General features: G+C 31.7%; 1 protein-coding gene across 1 annotated transcript in view; it reads right to left on the reverse strand.

Moving 5' to 3' along the window:
• Positions 1-15,787, reverse strand: part of LOC126776448 (myosuppressin-like) — a 36,075-nt gene extending 20,288 nt beyond the window's left edge. The window contains exon 1 of the mRNA XM_050498971.1: positions 15,736-15,787. Coding sequence (XP_050354928.1) covers positions 15,736-15,746 — 11 coding nt within the window. The 5' untranslated portion in view covers positions 15,747-15,787. The remainder of the gene's footprint in view (positions 1-15,735) is intronic.
• Positions 15,788-20,642: the final 4,855 nt, after the last annotated feature.

Raw genomic sequence — 20,642 nt, forward strand, 5'->3', positions numbered from 1 at the left:
AAATAAACACCTGAGGATGCGTGATTGTTACAAATGGTTCAGGTTATTTGTACGTGAACGGGACGATACAAGTCAATACAGCTTACGGTATCGGCTGAAATTAAACTTGATTTGTATTACCTGCTGTTTGATAGATTTGTTTTATTTTATAGACTTAGGAAGTGTAATGTTGGTTTCATGCCTAGAATAACAAAGAATTAATTTAAAAAAAAAGAAGTCTTTGAAAACGATTGAAAGGAAAATATTGCTTTAAAATTTAAAACCGATTGATTTCACATGATTGTGTCATCTCTTGTATAAGTGACATAATATTTGGCGCTCTAATACATGGCAGAAAAAAGAAAAATAAAACATTTTTCGGTTTCAAATGAATTATATTTTGTTTATATTTTATAATAAGAAACCTAGTTCTAAGTTCTAGTTTAGTTTATTAATTTAATTTTTGGGAATTAAGAAAATATATACCATACCAAGTATTGCTGTTTTGCGGTAGAATATCTGATGAGTGGGTGGTACCTACCCAGACGAGCTTGCACAAAACTCCACCACCAGTAAAAGGAGTCTAAAACCCAATGAATATTACTTCGTATTTTATTTAATTACACATATGTACCATTGACGTATCGGTTTAAAAAGCACGAAGTAATTGATTCAATTTAACATAAAAAAGTACAATTTAGAAAAAAATAAACCAACTCAACATTTCTAATAATTTAAATACATTATTCAACATGATTTTAACGCTATAACCACGGCAAAGCGTTACAAATAAAAATTTAAAATTATGCAGATGAAGTACGTTACAAGATGTTTTAGGCAGTCGGAGGCCCTTTTATATATAAATGCTAATCTCTTTACTTGCTATTTTGAGTGTTTAGCCCGTGGGCGGTTTAATAATTGCTGACTTGATATGCCCTCATTTGTATTTGAAACATATTTTTTACCTGCGGCTTATGATCTACAATAATTTTTAAATTCTGAAAGACTAGAAATTACTATCCTATAATTCCTTACTGGATTAGACTGTTTTGTTTTTTGCTACCTCGATTATTTTTATGTAGAGCGATGTTCATAATGATGGCGGACAAAATGGGTTTGTATCTGGTAAGAAGACCAATGAAAGAGATGGGTGATCTGTAGGATCATAATATGTGAGAAAAAAGAATTGAAGAGAGTAACTAAAGATAAAGATTAATGGAAGAAAAGGGATAGCAATAATATTCAATTTATCGTCTAAAACATGCCAACGCCTGCATTTTTATTTTATTTTTAATCAGCTTTTCTGTATACGAGTATACAGTATATTAATGTATTGTTATTGGTACAATTGTTGAAATTTAAAATGGTATACTTTAAGAATTACATCTTAATATTTCTTTTGTAAACTAAATAACAACAGAAAACAAACAAAACGAGTGCGCCTGGTCTTTCACTTTGTACTGTTTAATTTCAGCTTAGCCATTGTGTACGGCATTCAAGGAACATTGTTAAAATTAACAGATGCACTATGTAGGGTTGCCACATTCATGTTTGGGAAACAGGACAAGAAGTGCACTTTATCCTGGAAGTTAACTAAAATAGAGTAAACATCATAATCGTTAGGGATACATCTAGATAGTTATTAAAAGTATTAAATATTGTCTATTAACAACAAACATAATTAGGTTGTGTTTAAATCAAACTACTAGAAAAATTAGAAATTGTATTATTTTATCTTAAGTTTCGTTAGAACTCCTCTCTAGCCATTATTGACGGCAATCAAAAAACCTACTAAGTGCTTAGCTTATGGTCACTGAACCTGTTGTCTGGAAAATACAGAACTTTTTACAACATGGCAACCCTAACTATAACACATGTAATCCAGAGCACTAAATTAATCTGAAATCATGTTGAACCGGAGTGTATAAAATATTATAATTAACTCATTTGTGTTTCAAACGTCTGAAAATTTGATTAAAAGTCAGTGGGAAGTGCGAAAAGTGACAGTTGACATGCCGCCATGATGGATAGTGACCGGCGGCCATTATGCCGCGACACGGTCGCGTTCAGCATTGTTAATTACAACTCCACAGCTAATTACTCGGCCAAATAAATATGCAAATAACCCTCTGAGTGAACTTTGTTTAAAAATTTTTATTACATTTTTAAATACGTTGGTTATTTCGTCTAGGCCGTTTGACTTATAATTTAAAAAGAGGTAGGTTATAATGGTTTTTCGTTCATTAACATACCATTTTCGTTAAAAACTTTATATCAACTTTACAAATAAATAAAATTGAACTGCGTTTGGTGGCAGATTTTGAAGAATTTTCTATTACGAAAAGCTGAATTCCAAGCTGGCGGAGCAAAAGGTGTTGCTTGTATTTATGTAAAATCTTAGGTTAAAAAGTTTGCTCGGCATTTGCAGCACTTTGTAAAACTAAAACGTAAGTAAACTAAGTTATAATATACATCAATCTTATATATAAACTTAACTTATTACTATAGGCATATTCATGAAGATGCCATGCCTACGTGCAAAATATCACGTTTATATATAAAATAACAACAGTTCATTTTAGAACAAGCGATAAATTATTATCTTTGAAGAAACCTTTGTAATAATTAAATAATAATTTTACGGTCATTCAAAGGACAAACTCATAATATTATATAAATTGTATTTTCATTAATTACATTTATAAATAGGATATATAATATAATAGCTTTTAAACGTAAAAACCATTTAAAATATATTGATTTGTTTAGATAATATGCCATTTTCAAAAATCAATATTTAAAAAAAACAAAAACTAAACGATTTAAAAGCAGATGAAAACAAAAATATAATTGAAACTTGAGTAAAAAAAATGTAAACAATAAGAATTGATTTATGGACGGATGGAGAGGACGAAACCAATCCGGTACATATTCCACCCGGAGGCCTTGTACAAACATTTAATCATATATATGTAATTGTTACTGGCTCGATATACATCCCATGGCGCACGAGTTTTCTTAAGAATAATAAAAAAATGTGTTCCTTTTACACAACCATTTTTAAAATACGAATGATTTTTTTAAATATATATTTTTTTATTTTAAGTACGTCATGGCTTCAGTGATATTAAAATTTGAAATTCGGTATTTAAATCTGTAACTGCCATACATATCGGATGCTGTTGTTTTTAAAATAGTTTTTTTTTATATTTAACGAATGCTAAAAAATATACATTTTTTAAATAATGTGTGTTGCCCTCCCTATTTTTAAATTATATTATTATCAATTTTTTCAAGCTTAAATGTAAAAAAAAAACAATTCAATGCTGATCATATAGTAATCGAAAATTGATTGTTGTTGTTCATTTCTTTTTTATTTTATTTTTAAAGATAGATTTAAAGCATAGATACGTATATATGCACGGTTAATATAGTTTCACTTTTAAATGCGAGCTTAGACAAAAAGTAACTTGAAATATAACACATATTTCAGGATATTTCTCATCTACACCAAAAATTTTACAATTTAATTAAAGTGACCTGAATATCACATTAAAGTGAAATATGTTTGAAACTATGAAACGGAGCTCTAGGTATGGCTGCTACAAACCGTTTAACGAAGGTAGAACTGCAATTTAAATTGTACCGAGTGTACTGAGAGGAGTGTTTTGAAATAATATAATCCATTATTATGAGAATAAATTAAGATCCTAATAGCTTCAGTTGTGTTAAATAATATTTTAGTATTTTCGAACTTGTTAAATGGAGTCGTATTATGGAATGTATTTTGTTGTTTTTTTTTATTATTATTGATAACAAATTGACAATCTGTTGGTAAGTTGTCGCTTCCACTCGTAGACGGTAATTCAGAAACAATAATCGTTCTAGTTGCTATTCGTTTTATGTTATTATATCCCTTGGACTTGTAAATGAACTGGCTTACCTTTCTAGCTTGAAAACAGCAATAATATGTATTGCTGTTTGGTGGTATCATGTGTGAGCAGACAATCTGTACAAATCTCTGCAAGTGCACGAAGAACGTTCTCAGTAACAGCCTGAGAAAGCCCCACTGCTGGGCTAAGACCTCCTCTTTCTTTTTGCGGAGAAGGTTTGGAGCTTATTCCACCACGCTGCTCCAACGCGACATGGTGGAATACACATGTGGCAGAATTTCAATGAAATTAGACACATGTAGGTTTCCCCACGATGTTTTCCTTCACCGTCAAGCACGAGATGTATTATAACTACAAATTAAGCACCCTATGATTTATGAAAATTCAGCGGTAAAAAATTTCCCGGGTTTGAATCCACGACCATCGGTTGAGAGTCACGCGTTCTTACCACTGGGCCATCTATAAGAACGTTTTAACTTATGTTAGTTACTACGTAATTGATATTTAATTGTGAGTTGTAAATAACACTTTATTTACATAAACATGTTTTCAGATAAAAGTGGATTTAGATGTTTTATAAACCCTAATACCTAAAACCTAACTAGGTTTTAGGTAGATACAACCTGTTAAGGTATCATTCCTGGGAGAATGTTTATCTTCCCTCCTGTTGAAGAGAAAATAAAGTAGCAGAAATGTATTCAAAAATTAAATCATTATAATATATGATAGAAGTTTCACTTTTAAAACTTCACTTTAGCACCCAAAAGTTTTTTCAACTTGTTAAAGAACCTTTATCAGTCGTTTTTAAAATTAAATTAATAAAACTGAGGGCCTTTGAAAAAATTTCTATCAAGCGTATCAAAAATCACCAATTATTTTGGAAACATAAATCACACAGTTATTTGAGATCTATTGCAATTTCATTTTACAAATTAATCGTACAAGAACAAATACATGCAATGCCTGAAGGTAATTAATAAACACGGCCGTGATATCAATTCGAGATATAATTGATATTGTTACTGTACATAACGATATGAAGTTATAATAAAATAAGACAGCATTTTGTACAGAAGTCCGAATTATATTTAATTTAATTATAATTATGATGCATCTTAACGAAACTTTGTTTCGTTAACGAAACTTTGTTTCGTTATATACGAGAAGATGAAATACAATGCGTTTGAAAATGTTGGAATGCGAAATTACTTGTAATTTTTAAAAAACGTAAACGGTATTTGTATTTATTTGAAAACTTCTCTTAACTGAAATCTATTTCAACAGAAATGATTTTATTCATCTTCTCAATTGATGCGCTTGAATTAATTTTGATTTTGAACAAAATATTGAGCAATAAAATAAACTTAGTCGGTAAAGTATAAAGGCAAAATTAATAAGCTAAAATGATAAGAAGCCACTAAGTAATATTACTTAAAGACGATTATCTTGAAGAGTTATAAGACAAATTGTTTTAAGATTTGTAACTTTCAGTGTAATTACCTTACCATTAATTTTTTTTGTATTTTAAATGTTTTTTTTTATTCCGCACAGAGACGAGATCGAAATTGAATAAACGTTTATTGCTTAGGCTTCATTTCAGTTATATTGATGGTATTTTTAAATTTAAAATAGGTAGATATACTGACAAAGTGTGTTGTTGCTCACCGACAATTGTCATTGGTAATGTAAGAAATATTAACCATCCCTTACATCGTCAATGCGTTATCAACCTTGAGAACTATATTATTATCATTATTTAATATAGATTAATCTAGTAGATACGGTTATATCAAAAACATTAAGATTTTCCCATAGATAATTTGCTACTTTTTACTTGTTTGACTTTTCCTAAAAGGTACAAGCCGCTTGTGTCTTTAGTTATTTTTAATATTAAATTAATATAACTTTCACTGCCTTTAATAACGCAATGATAACAGTTCATATTATTAAAGTAACGTCACTTAATTTTCCATTGTGAGGAAAATGCACGTCCGCCTACGATTTAATAATTCTATTAAAACTTAATAGATAAAGAAATACGAGATCTTATAAAATCGTGAAGTCCTTCTTATAAGAACACTACTTTATTTTAGTACCACGCACGTAATAATAATTAAAAAAAGCGAAGGTTTTTTTACAACACTATTAACATTATACAAAATACGCAATAGAAAATTGACAAATTGTCTATTTGGCGTCAAATTCACGTTAACAAAGTCACTGTATCGTGTTCCTGAGCGTGCCAAGTTGTACTTTTTAACGACCCAATTTAACTAAGGAAAGCATTACAGGCGCCATAGGCATAAACTGTTTGGTTTTTTTAGTCAATTATTGCACTAAAAATTTAAATTTATCAGTGGTCATTTTCCGTAAATTGAATACAAAAACAACAGAAAAAAATTGCAATTGAAATACTTTGATTGTGATGTTGTCTTGAAAAAACATCAAATCAAACTATCAAACACTAAACTGATAGACCAAACACAAAAGGCACGGACAACAGTTTGTGGCAACTACAAGAAAATACATCGAACAAAACAATAATTCCCCTGACCATTTCACACAAATATTATTTTACTACTTGCAGTGTATTTCAAAGGAAGAGAAACAAGGACAAAAAAGGAAAAATATTATTTTCATTGTCCCACGTGAAGTTATAACGCATTGTTTCTTATTTGTAAGTTTCAAAAGGGAACTCGACCAAAACAAGAAAAAAAACATTTTTAATTCCATAATTGTTAATTACGAATTATTAAAGCTATATACGATATTAGGAAATCCTTATATATGTCTTAACATTATGTGGAGACTACGGGAGATAGATTTTAATAAAGTCTTGACCTCCTGATTTTTTTTATTAACATTATATATATATTTTATGTAATTATACATATTGTTATACTGCTTCAATTCTCATATATCAAAATTTCAGACACATGAAATATCTTCAGAATGTTATCCTTCACCACCGAGCACCCGATAAGTGATTCATAACACAAATTAAGCACATGAAAATTCAGTGATGATTGCCTGGTTCTGACCCCGTTATCTTCGGCTAATATTCACCAGTTATTTGCTTTATCAGACTTTGGAAATAGGCGATGGAACCTAAAAGTTATTCTTATAACTTTATTGTTATCTTTAACAATAATATCTTAAAATAAATTGAAGAATTATTTATTAAATTTATTTAAAAAATTTAATTTATTTGAAAACTAAATTTTTCTAACGTCTTTTTAGCTGTTCCTTCTTGGTAGAATGAATATCCCATGATGTAAGAGCCCAACAAAGTAATAACAAAGTAATTGTTATCTATTCTAATGAAAATATTTCGATTTGATTTGATTTATATCAAAGCAAATAAAACGTTTTTTTTTTTAAATAATAAAAATATTCAGAAATTTATAACCGAGTAGTTTAAACGTATTACATAAAATATTTCGAAAAGAAAAAGTAATTTCCTGCACAAAAATCTTAAAACAAAAAGATTGGATTAAAAAAGTTGACCTTTGTGTCGTAATTATAACAATTAACTTCTTTAAAAACACAATTTCCCTTCAAATAAAACACCGCGAAGAATGTTGACGGATATCTTAAATCCCTTGACTGAAAACGATATAAATCTCCGAAACATCGCGCAACAAGTGTCGAGGTCGCGAGTAATTTTAAGTGGGAAATATTTACTTATACTATAAATGTTTACTTGTAATTAATTGAATTCAATAGTAAAGAGTATTTATGGCTCAGCAAATTTCAATCGAATAAATCGAGTTAAATATGTTTCTTTTGTGTTTCTAATTTATAACGATTTAAAATAACAACATGAGGAAATCAATGTGGCGGAATTAGCTCAAACTTTTCTTAAAAGAAGAAGCGTCCTCTGCCCATCGGTAGGACATTTACGGGCTGTTTTATTTCTTTAGCAATATTATAAGTCTCGTACAGACTGGCACAGGACAGTTTTTAATTAGAGCGCCATTTTAATGACTTATGGTATATGTGTTTAATTTTAATTTAATATTTTGTTCATCTTAGTCACTTTAATTGTAAATAAAAGGAATAGTGGCAAGAATGCATGGATTCGATCGTAAAAATAATCTTAACATGGATAGTTTTTTTTAATAAAAGCTAATTACATATCATATCCTATAAATACCCTAAAGTATGGAATAGATTTTATTTAAAAAAATATTTTCAATTATCGAAAGACTTTAAAACTATTCAAAATAACATTTGAGCAAAGTTATCGTCTCTATTTTTATAACTAAAAAAAAAAAACATTTTTTTTTAATTTAGAACTTGACCCAACGACTTGACCTTTATGTAAAGAAACAGAAAAGTAAACTTGAATAAAATTATTCAGTGTTTCACAATCTGCGTTTTAAAATCTGACGATGGCATGGAGATTAAGACGGCGACATTTGCTTTGTTTTTCTTAAAACTTAATAGCCGTTTATTTTAGTGTCCATTATTGAAATTCCGGAGTAAATCCGTTAGAGAATTCGCTGGAACAAAGTTAGTAAAATAAATTCAAGATGTTATGGTTAGTTCATTGCTTTAAAAGTTTATAAAGTATGTAATAGAATATATTTATATAAAATTTTATCATCCGTTCATCAAACAATTGCCCGTATTTATTTTAAGGTTTTGCGACAAAATCACTTAACTGATTTTTTAATTTGTATGAAGTTTGGTATGGAGCAAGCTTATACTCCAATAAAGGACATACTACTACTTTTTGTATCCTAACACCCTAACACCTGGCCCTCCAAATACACGAACGAAACCGCAGGCGAAAACTAGTAATAAATAAGACATATTAATTTTGCAAAATACATAATTATGTGGTTATGTATAATTTAATATTGAGGATGTCCTGTTGAACAATTTCGGTTATAGAATTATCAAGAATAGTCATGTGCGAAGGAGATTGCGTTTGCGCACATACTTATTAACTACGCACGAGCATGTGCGCAAACACAAACGCTCGCTTATAGTTTAATAGGACAGTGATGCAATACGATTGGAAATAGATCATAAGTTTAACAATATTTTTATTGGTCCGAGCCAGGATTCAAACCTGAAACTTAATAATTTGAAGCCGAACACTAATTATATTATTCCAAATCCTTAACCAACTTACTCCTCACTATTAAATGTAAAATACATTAAGAATTGTTTGTTTTCAATCAAGTTTTAAAAGACAAATTAATTGGATGAAACGTAGACGGTTAAAATGATACCTTTATACAATTTCCATTATTGTATGAACTATTTTTATTTATATGAAAGAGATAGTATAGACTGTTTGTAGATTTAGAGTAAGGATTGTAATAAGCACACTGTATTTTGAACTCTTGGAAGAATATAGGTATTTAATGGTGTAATGTTTGTGTGTAAAAGTTTATTATCAAACCACCGACTTTTGATGACCTTGGGAATTAAATTATTAATCATATTAGTGTAAGTAACAATTTAAAAAAAAAAGAATTCCACTGAATTTATTTATGTCAGCCGAGATGGCCCAGTGGTTAGAACGCGTGAATCTTATCCGATGATCGTGGGTTCAAACCCGGGCAAGCACCACTGTATTTTCATGTGCTTAATTTGTGATTATAATTCATCTCGTGCTTTACGGTGAAGGAAAACATCGTGAGGAAACCTGCATGTGTCTAATTTCATTGAAATTCTGCCACATGTGTATTCTACCAACCCGCATTGGAGCAGCGTGGTGGAATAAGCTCCACAACCTTCTCCTCAAAAGGGAGAGGAGGCCTTAGCCCAGCAGTGGGACATTAACAGGCTGTTACTGTTACTGTGAATTTATTTGTCAGTATTTGTCTTTCTTTCAGAATCCATGGTAAAGTTTGACAATCAATAAGCGAGTGTAATACTTGTATATTAAATAAATATTTCGAGTCGATTTAATATACTCAAATTAATGAGTATATACATTTGGTGTAATGTAAATATAAGAGCGATTTAATTGACATTCCTTCAAACGAGGCGTGAAGCGGCATCTTGCGGGCCGGCAAGGCGGGGGCGGCTAGTGCAGAACATTCTTCCTGACTATACTAGCCGTCGTCGCGTTTGGACTCTACTACCACTTACCATCAGGTGGATTAGTCATTTGCCATCCCAGAAATATATAAAAAAAGACAACTATTATGTATATAAATAAAAATGAATGTCATTGTACAAAAATTTCACTTATACAATGACTTTATTTTTATTTATATACATTTATTTATAGTATTTTGTCCTCTATGCGTTTCTTGTTCTTCTTCAGGTTCTATTTAAGTTTCTTTGGGTTTTTAATCTAAAAACACAAGAAATTTTCTTTGTATGAATTGTCCTTCGATATAAACGTTACACCCGTACGAAGACGGCTAGCTAGAAATATGATAAAAAAGAGCAATTTATTAAAATACTGTAATCTGAAATACAGGTAGTTTTACGATCAAAAATTACTATTCAAGAGTGCTTGTGAGTGTAAGGGTAGCGGAAAAAGTTTTTAATAATCTGATCTGACTATTTGTCATTAATTTAATGAAATTAATATATGCATGTAAAATGAACACGTAAATATGTGCTGTGAACACACAACTTTCGTATATGCCTTAAGTTGTCAGCGCAAACCGATGGTATGTTGCATATTTGTAAAGGGCTTCCAAACTAAACATAAACTGCATATAACTTATCTGAAAATATATCGTAAGAATATATATAATATGAACTATAATTGTTTATATAAACATATAATATTGTGTACTCTTGATGTGAATTTAACTTGCAGTGTGTAACTTATACCCCAGGCCACAGTAGTCTAAGTAACATAATTTCAAGCACGTACAAATATGTTTGTACTGAAAGTTTATCGGTGAAGCTTAAGACATAACTTACGAATAAGCTATTAAATATGGACATTGTGAAGTTTGAAACATTTCAAAAGCGAGTTTTTATTTAATTATGAACTGAGATGAATAACTAACTAGTTGATAACAAATCAAAAACTATGAGAAGTATTTTAGTACAATCGGTTAGATGACGCTACTCTAAGAACAAAACCACTAACATTTATACAATTACAAATAATTGTGTTTACTTTTACTTAAATATTCTATACGAAAAAAATCGAAACAAATCGCCTATTATTATGACTATAATTTTCATAAGGTTGAAGTCAAATTAAAAAACTTTTATTCAATATAGAAGCGTAACGCTTCCTTATTGATTGTCAAAAATCTAACACCAGTTCAGAATAAACCTCAAAACTGAGAAGTAACTCGGAGTTTATTTTATTATGTATCTTATAAAGGATACACGTATCAAAATAGCGTATCACCGTCGCTCGTTTTCAACATTTTACGACTGAGAGGCGAGGTCTTAAATTCAGTTGCAAGATTTACATACTAATATTATTAAGTTAAATAAAAACTTGTAAACGCTTGTACTAACTTAAGCCACACATAAGATCGAATCTTGTCTGATCTTGTTGAATGAGTTTAAGCAATTATTATAAATTACGGTGGCAGGGCTTTGTGCAAGCCCGTTTAGGTAGGTACCACTTATTAAATATTCTACCGCATAATAACAATACAATGTTGTTGAGTTTCCATTTGAAGTACATAACATCTTAGTTCCCAAGATGGTGACGCATTGGTGGTCGCCAATGTCTATGGGCGGTGGTGGCCACTAACCATGAGGTAGTCTATTTGTCCGTCCGTCTTATTTTATATTTTAAAAATAAATTTACGAAACAAAAATTCAATCCATCAAATCAATTTAGTCAATATTAATGTAAGTAACTTACGTCTTTTATAGCGCAAGCTATATCTAATTGAACAATCAAAGAATCCCGTAACCGTAACAGCCTGTGAATGTCCCACTGCTGGGCTAAAGGCCTCCTCTCCACTTTTTGAGAAGGTTTGGAGCTTATTCCACCACGCTGCTCCAATGCGGATTGGTGGAATACACATGTGACAGAATTTCGGTGAAATTAGACACATGCAGGTTTCCTCACGATGTTTCCTTAACCGTCAAGCACGAGATGAATTATAATCACAAATTAAGCACATGAAAATTCAGTGGTGCTTGCCCGGGTTTGAACCCACATTCATCGGTTAAGATTCACGCGTTCTTACCACTGGGCCATCTCGGCTCTTCAATCAAAGAATCATGAGAATATATAGAAAAAAATACGATGTAATTTTTTTAAACATTAATGTATTCTACACCTGAATTGTAGTCAAACGTATAAACTTGATGAACAATTTTTACTCTAAGCTATAGAACAAAAAGAAATACAATTGATAAATTTTAACAAACAAACACACAGACAGATGAGAAAATGTAGGCTGAATGTAAAACGCCGCTTTCGCCCAGAATTTAAGGACTGCAAGAAATATAAAGAAGTAAGGACGCTTACTGCATCGTCAATGCCCCGCCAACATCGCGAGGTAGAATAGCTGGTAAGTAGGTAATACCCACCCAGATTAGTCTACATAAACGCAACGATACCAGACTTTTTTTTTGTATATAGAATAGTAAGGCGGAAGAGCATATGGGCCACCCCACCAGGTGGTTAAGTGGTCACCAACGCCCATAGACATTGGCATTGTAAGAAATGTTAACCATCACTTACATCACCAATGCGCCACCAACCTTGGGAACTAAGATGGTATGTCCCTTGTGCCTGTAATTACACTGGCTCACTCACCCTTCAAACCGGAAAACAACAATACCAAATACTGCTGTTTTGCGGTAGAATATCTGATGAGAGAGTGGTACCTACCCAGACGAACTTGCACAAAGTTCTACCACCAGTAAATATCACTCCATATAAAATCTTTAAGACGAGACAAAGAAGCTTCGAAATTCTAATATTTAATAATGTGATTCACGCGTATATTTATATTACAATTTTCTTGTACATAAAATAATAACTCGTATTATTTGTAACTTTATTCCAGTTTATAGTGTTTTATATTTTATCCGCAAAATATTATTATACAGATATGGTATTTGTAAAGGGGTCATTATTTAAAAATATATTTTGATTTTAGAAAGAATTATTTTAAATTGTAATTTTGACATTCATTCGTTTATGAGTAATAAAATGTTTTACATCGAGCTCATTATTTATTTCTTAACAAATAAATAAAAATTTGTTGTTGGAAAATTTTAATGGTCAACAATTATTTATGAAAATTAGCCAACATTTAGATATTTCTTTTACTACTAAGTAAACTGATAGCCTTCGCTAATTTTATCAACTATATGTTCATATAATCGTATATACATAAATTGTAATCGTACTAAGCATATACAATGTAGTAATTATACATAGTAAATTTATGATATAGAATTATATTCAAATATGATATTATTATTTGATTTTCACGCAGGATATATACATTCTATTGTATATAATTAACATTCCTATTTAAGTACTTAGTAACTAAAAAGTTTCAAGTAGTTTTAATTCAATTTTTCAATTCAAATTACACGTAAAATTATTTTTAAATAAAGTTTATATTTTGTTTGTGATCATAGTTTATTATTTTTCTTAAATCTTAATTATAAGGATTATAATCAATCATTTTATAAATGTTTATATATATATATACTTTTTTTTTTTTTTTTTTTTTTTTTTTTTTTTTTTTTTTTTTTTTTTTTTTTTTTTTTTTTTTTTTTTTTTTTTTTTTTTTTTTTTTTTTTTTTTTTTTTTTTTAGAAAAGGAAGGCGGACGAGCATATGGGCCTGATGGTAAGTGGTCACCAACGCTCTTAGACATTGGCATTGTAAGAAATGTCAACCATCGCTTACATATCCAATGCGCCACCAACCTTGGGAACTAAGATTTTATGTCCCTTGTGCCTGTAATTACACTGGCTCACTCACCCTTCAAACCGGAACACAACAATATCAAGTATTGCTGTTTTGCGGTAGAATATCTGATGAGTGGGTGGTACCTACCCAGACGAGCTTGCACAAAGCCCTACCACCAGTAATATATATGTTTTTATTCCTATTAAAAGAAAACATGATACAGAGCATATCGATATACTGTCTACATAAACAGTGACCCTTTTACATGATTATTATGTCTTTTCATTACGAAATGTATTTTAACTGTATTTAATAATAAAATAACATTTATACATTAATCCATTTATTAAAGGGATTCGGTTAAGAGTAAAATTAACTACAGTCAACAATATTAAGTCTTAAAAATTTAAAATAAACTTGACTTTTTGTGATTTATGATTAAAATTTTCTTAATATATCATAAAAATATATATAATATTATAGTTTATTTAAACAGTTATCTCGTCATAAAAACATTACTGATCAGTATAGCTTGTTAAAATATCGGAATGCATTTTCAAACATAATTAATTTCGTGTTTCTAGTATACGTATCTCGTATACAAATTCATGTTGTGTTTGTATAAATTGATTTGATACATAGGTGCTTCGTAATATTGTACGTTCATTCTATTAATAAACAAATATTTTAATAATATAAACAATATAATTAATATTACTTATGTTTTTTTTTTAATTATGTATAATTATTTACGTTTACGAAATTGCATCGAATAACTTTCTATTCAAATTAAGTAACTATTCTGTTTTCGTAAGCCCCCACTGTATATTGATACTTTCTCAAATTGTTCTATGTTTACGTTTTTATTTTTCATTATTATTTAAGGCTAACGATAAATATGTTAAATAATAATGTGTCTTTTTGCATGTCGTTGTTATCGTCGTTGGTATGCATCCTATAAGTATGGCAATTTTTACCCTTCGACCTAATTTTTAATCTTACTATTAATTTCTAATTATTACTGTATATAATATTGGTTTATCCAAAATAAATAAATAATTCTGACACTGAAATAGTATAATAAGTAGCTTTGTATTGATAACTTATTATTAAACTAAATATGTAAAAACGGATACTAAAATATAAATCATATGTGGATTTAACCTTAAAGGACTTTTAAAGTTTAAGCCTTAAGTACAATACACTTATAACCAAACTATAATATTTTTATTTGTAAAAAAAAGTTAACTTTAAAATGGATCGAATTTGAAATGTAAGATATGACAGTATTTCTTTGTAACAAAATATAATTGTAACAATAATCCCTCTGAGGTTCTTTCGCAGCTTTAGCTAAGGTTTGAGGTATTTTCTTACAAGCCGGTGGTACGTTTTAAAAATCAATAACAAACTGTTATGTTTAGATATTAAGTAAAAATTTGGACGATTATTTTATTTAAAGTTATAAATAGGAGAGTTGAAAACCGCCAGTCGTCCCAATTTGTGATTATAATTCATCTCGTACTTTTCGGTGAAGGAAAACATCGTGAAAAAACCTGTATGTGTCTCATTTCACTGAAATTCTCTCTACATGTGTATTCCATCAACCCGCATTGGAGCAGCGTGGTGGAAAAAGGGAGAGGAGGCCTTAGCCCAGCAGTAGGACATTCACAGGCTATTACAGTCGTCCCAATGTATGACAACATTTTGGAAATAAATTTCTGTATATTATTTACAAAAATGCATGATGTTATTTAAATATTAGTATCTTTTTGTTATTTGTAAAATATAATAAAAACAAATCGTGTTTTGAAGACAATTTGAACTGATGAAAAATATATACAACTTTACCGCCTTTTCACATAGACTATACTATAATACATTTATGTTAAAAAAAATTACAACAAAATCTAATAGCACGTCCTTTACAAAATAATCAGAAACTGTTCTCAAATAATCTTTATTACTTTTTATCCAATGTTAATTCAGATAAAGTGTATTTTGAAGAAAGAAAATAGTTTCAAAAGTTACTTACCCGAAAGCCATTGCTACGATTCTACGTTGGTGCTACGTCTGCTACGTCTGCTACAACGCGAGTGCGGTGTTCCGGTGATCGCGCTCCTTATATCTGGGCGGATGGGACCGCCCTACGACCCGCCCAATGCCTTATGGAAAATTAAGATTACACATACCGATTTTGTATTGGATGTTATGGGATTTTTTCAAAGAGTATATGAATATTTTAACTTTTTTTTATTGTTTATTATTTATGCATTTTATATAATAAAATATACGGGATACTTTTTGGGGCTTTATGATATTTATAGATGTATATTTCTATAAAATATAGGTTAAAATAAAGTAATATACGATATTTAAAATTACTTACTTTTACCTTACCTTACCTGTAAATGTCACTGCTGGGCTGAGGCCTCCTCTCGTTTTTGAGAAGGTTTTGTGCATACTCTAGCACGTGGCTCCAATGCGAATTGATGGATAAAATATGAAGAAATTCATCAGGTTATTCAATTTTTTTTATATAAAATAACGCTTTTACTTTTTTACATAAACGTTTGCCAAGGAGATTTGTTTGAGCTTATTCCATCACCCTGATTCATTGCAATAGATATATTCACATCTGAAAATGTTTTTTAAGTTTAATTTTCGTTAAAATATGGTATAAATAAGTACTTGTTATTACTTATGAATGACTAATTAAATATAAAAAGTGAAAAGTTGCTTACCACCTCATTGCCATTTGTCATATATCCACAATTAATATTAACTACTATTATCCCCCTATTATATATATATATATATATATATCCCTTATTTATGATTAAGCGTAAAATTCGTATTTCAGGATCGAACATGCGACTTTGGCATCGATGGATTCAATAACGATTGTATTTTATCATTTTATTGCAACATACATTCTATGATCAATTAATAAAAGCATAAAAAAGTTTATCTCATATTAATAATGAAGGATTACCTAAAACCAAATATTCCATCAAAATAAACATTAAGCAGCATGTCTCTATGAAAAACACATTGAACTAATTTCTTAGCAGCGTTTCTTACACATGCAAGCACAGTTCATTTGTAACTAGTTTTCGCCTGCGGTTTCGCCCTCTTATTACGGAGCTGGTGGTATAAAAAGTAGGGAATGTGCTTTATTGGGATTCAAGCTTGTTCAATATCAAATTCGGTACCAAAATTGATTCAGTGGTTTGGCCGTGAAAGCACAATAGATAGACAGACAGAGCTACTTTTCCATTTATAGTATTACTGATATTAGACGTATATATACATACGTATATACAACTAATCATACTAATAATTATTAGTTTTAAGGGATAAGGATATTCACACTTGAGATTTCCTATCACCATTCATTAATGATTTTACGTTGTAGTTAATGTTTTTGTATGTGTGCTGTACAGCACACACTGACACAACTCGTTCAGGAACACGTGTCTATTCAATTTTAAGCCTAAGATACCCATATATGCATGTATATGTGGTGAGTGTATATAAGTGGTTCTGTAGCATACAATAAAAATTGGTAATACACAGTTTTGTGTTGATTCTGGAAATTTATATAACAGAAATATAAGTAATTGATATATTTATTGATCTTATCCCACTGCTGAGCAGAGGGTTTCTATTCTTTTAAAGAGCAGGTTTTGTTTTGTACTTTTGAGTTCAAAACCATAACATCACAAGCATATTAAAAGAGTTGATCGATACAACACTTTCTACGTGTTTCTTATATTACAATTAAGAAACCACAAGAAATAACTTCATTCGTGTTTTAAATTGTAAATAAAACAGCATTCGAAATAATAGATCCAAGATATCCTGATATACGCTATGCAGTATTCGTTATAAAAGAATAATAAGCTAAGCTAGTTCTGTTTTTAAAAACATAATATTTTTTCTAGAAATTGCAAAAGTCACTTGAAACCTCTGTTAGAACTAGAATTTTGTTGGGAGACAAATGCTTTTAAAGTCGGCGATAAAAATACCACTTGAAAATTTAAAAAAAAACCTATGAAATGTGTCCTCAATGATACAACAAAACAAGCGACTTCTTAGTTGATAACGTTCAGGCTATTTAAAGTAATTTTCATTTTATTGTTACAAAATCACGTTTAAAAAAATCCTATGAAATTATTTATTCGGTTGAGCTTTGAGGTATTTCGTTCAGAATTTGTGATAGATTTCTTAATAATCAATAAGGAAGTGAAAACAATTATTTTGTTCACAACACTTTCTCTAAAAAAAAAACACTTTTCATATTCTTACTTTGGATTTCTTTAAATAGATTTCTCTGCTACAAATAATGAAAGGTCATTTCTAAATGAAAACAAATGTCCGTTGTGTTCGCAGTAAGATTACACACGGCCGTGGGTCATACAATCTATAGTTATACAACAGGCTAATGGTGTTTTTAATTTACAAGACATTTCATATTTAAAGTAACAAATTATTAAATGAAAATAAAATCCATTTTTTATTTAAATCTTGCTTCGAACATAAATAATATTACATATTTTGTAAATTCTATACGACTGTATACCGTATATTAATGTTTTTGTTTTGTGCTTCCGTTATTAAACGTAAAACGCTTATCAAAAACATCAATTACTATAACTACAATAGTATCAATGTCTTTACTGGTGGAAGGGCTTTGTGTAAGCCCGTCTGGGTAGGTACCATCCACTCATCAGATATTCAACCGCAAAACAGCAGTACTTGTTATTGTTGTGTTCCGATTTGAAGGGTGAGTGAACCAGTGTAATTACAGGCACAAGGGACATAACATCTTAGTTCCTAAGGTTGGTGGCGCATTGGCGATGTAAGCGATGGTTAACATTTCTTAGAATGCCAATGTCTATGGGCGTTGGTGACCACTTACCATCAGTGGCCCATATGCTCGTCCGCCAACCTATACTATAAAAATATATATATAAATATATATAAATCAGAGTAATTTACTTTATTTACAGAGGGATTTAAGGGGAGCCGATAACAACCTAGGCTCTCTACCGTCAACCTTACCTGCTCGTGGTACATCCTGCTAATCAACGAACGAGGCTCTGGCGACCGAAATCGTGGCGGTATAACCACACAAATGCTGGAATCCGAAAATGCAAATCCTGATAGCGGGCAGCAGCGCTATTAGTGAAAGATTTCCAGCCACTGCGGTCACCAACCTGCCTGCCAAGCGTGGTGACTAAGGCAAAAACCCCCCTATGAGCGACGACAAAAATTCACGGCCCCTAATTCCCGGTAATCACACTATTCCTGGCCACGGTACCGGCCATGGTAACTGTGCGATGGGGGGTGCTAAGAATCCCCGGGCTACGGCAGGGTACCACAAACGGCGACTGTTTCTGGCCACGTATAATGGACGCTCTCTGCGGCTGGACGAACATCTGACAGAATTGGAAGTAGAGTTAAGTCGTATTAACTGGGATATAGTAGGTCTATCAGAAGTCCGAAGACAGGGCGAGGACACGATGACACTAGATGCTGGTCACTTACTCTACTTCCGAGAAGGACACCAACCATCCCAAGGTGGCGTCGGCTTTTTGATCCACAAGTCACTCAGATGCAATGTCGTGGAGGTTGGCAGTGTGTCGGCGAGGGTGGCATACCTTGTCTTTAAGATAACCGAGAGGTATGCCTTGAAGGTTATACAAGTGTATGCTCCAACGTCTACATACACTGACGAAGAGGTAGAAGCCATGTACGAAAACATAGTGAAAGCTATGTCTCGTACCAATACCTTCTACACAAAAAAAAAAAAAAAGCCCCAAAAGAAGTGGACCTGGCGAAGCCCCGATAACATAGCGATGAATGAGATCGACTTCATTTTATCCAATAAGCGCCAAATATTTAGGGATGTCTCCGTGATCAACAGGGTAAACACTGGAAGTGATCACCGCCTGGTAAGAGGCACCCTGAATATTAACACTAAAATAGAACGATCGCGGTTAATGAAGTCGACTCTTAGACCAACTCTGCCTCAGGTCGAAACTGGTTGCGAAAGCTTCCAGCTGGAACTACAGAACCGATTTGTCATGTTGGAAACCAGGCAGGGCATTGACGACGCCACCAATGGTCTGGTGCGTGTCATCCGCGAGGTAGGCCAAAATTACTTTCGACAAAAGAGCAATGGACGTAAGTCGAAGCTCTCAGGCGAAACTCTGAACGAGATGACGAGGAGACGAGAACAGCAGAACATGACGCCATCTGAGTGTCAGGCACTTAACAGGAAGGTTAAAAAACTAATAAGGCGTGACACAAGACGAGCGAATACCCGGAATATTGAAGATGCTGTAGCACTCAATAGGGGCTCAAAGGTTCTTGCAAAGTCACATACCTCCTGTTGTCACCTGACAAAACTCAGAACCATACAAGGCACAACCGTCACCTCAAAACCAGAGATTCTAGCTGAAGTCGAAAAGTACTATGGCGATTTATACTCATCACGAGTACCTCCACCTGAGTCCCACAGTGCGGATGACCCACGAGCCAGACTAACACTCCATCTATCAGACGATCTTCCCGACATCGATTTGGGCGAGATTAGGATTGCTCTCGGGCAACTTGGAAACAACAAGGCTCCAGGAGATGACGGAATTACCTCAGAGCTTCTCAAAGCAGGAGGCACACCAGTTCTAAGAGAGCTGGCTAACATCTTTAATTTCGTCCTCCACAATGGTATAACACCGAAGACATGGAGCAGAAGTGAGGTGGTGCTGTTTTTCAAGAAGGGCGATAAAGCTCTTCTGAAAAACTACCGCCCCATTTCACTTTTAAGCCATGTTTACAAATTGTTTTCGAGGGTAATCACGAATCGTCTTGCCCGAAAATTCGATGACTTCCAACCCGTGGAACAGGCTGGGTTTCGAAAAGGCTCCAGTACCG

The sequence above is a fragment of the Nymphalis io genome, chromosome 20 (genome assembly GCF_905147045.1).
Source record: "Nymphalis io chromosome 20, ilAglIoxx1.1, whole genome shotgun sequence".
In the NCBI taxonomy this organism is placed as follows: domain Eukaryota; kingdom Metazoa; phylum Arthropoda; class Insecta; order Lepidoptera; family Nymphalidae; genus Nymphalis; species Nymphalis io.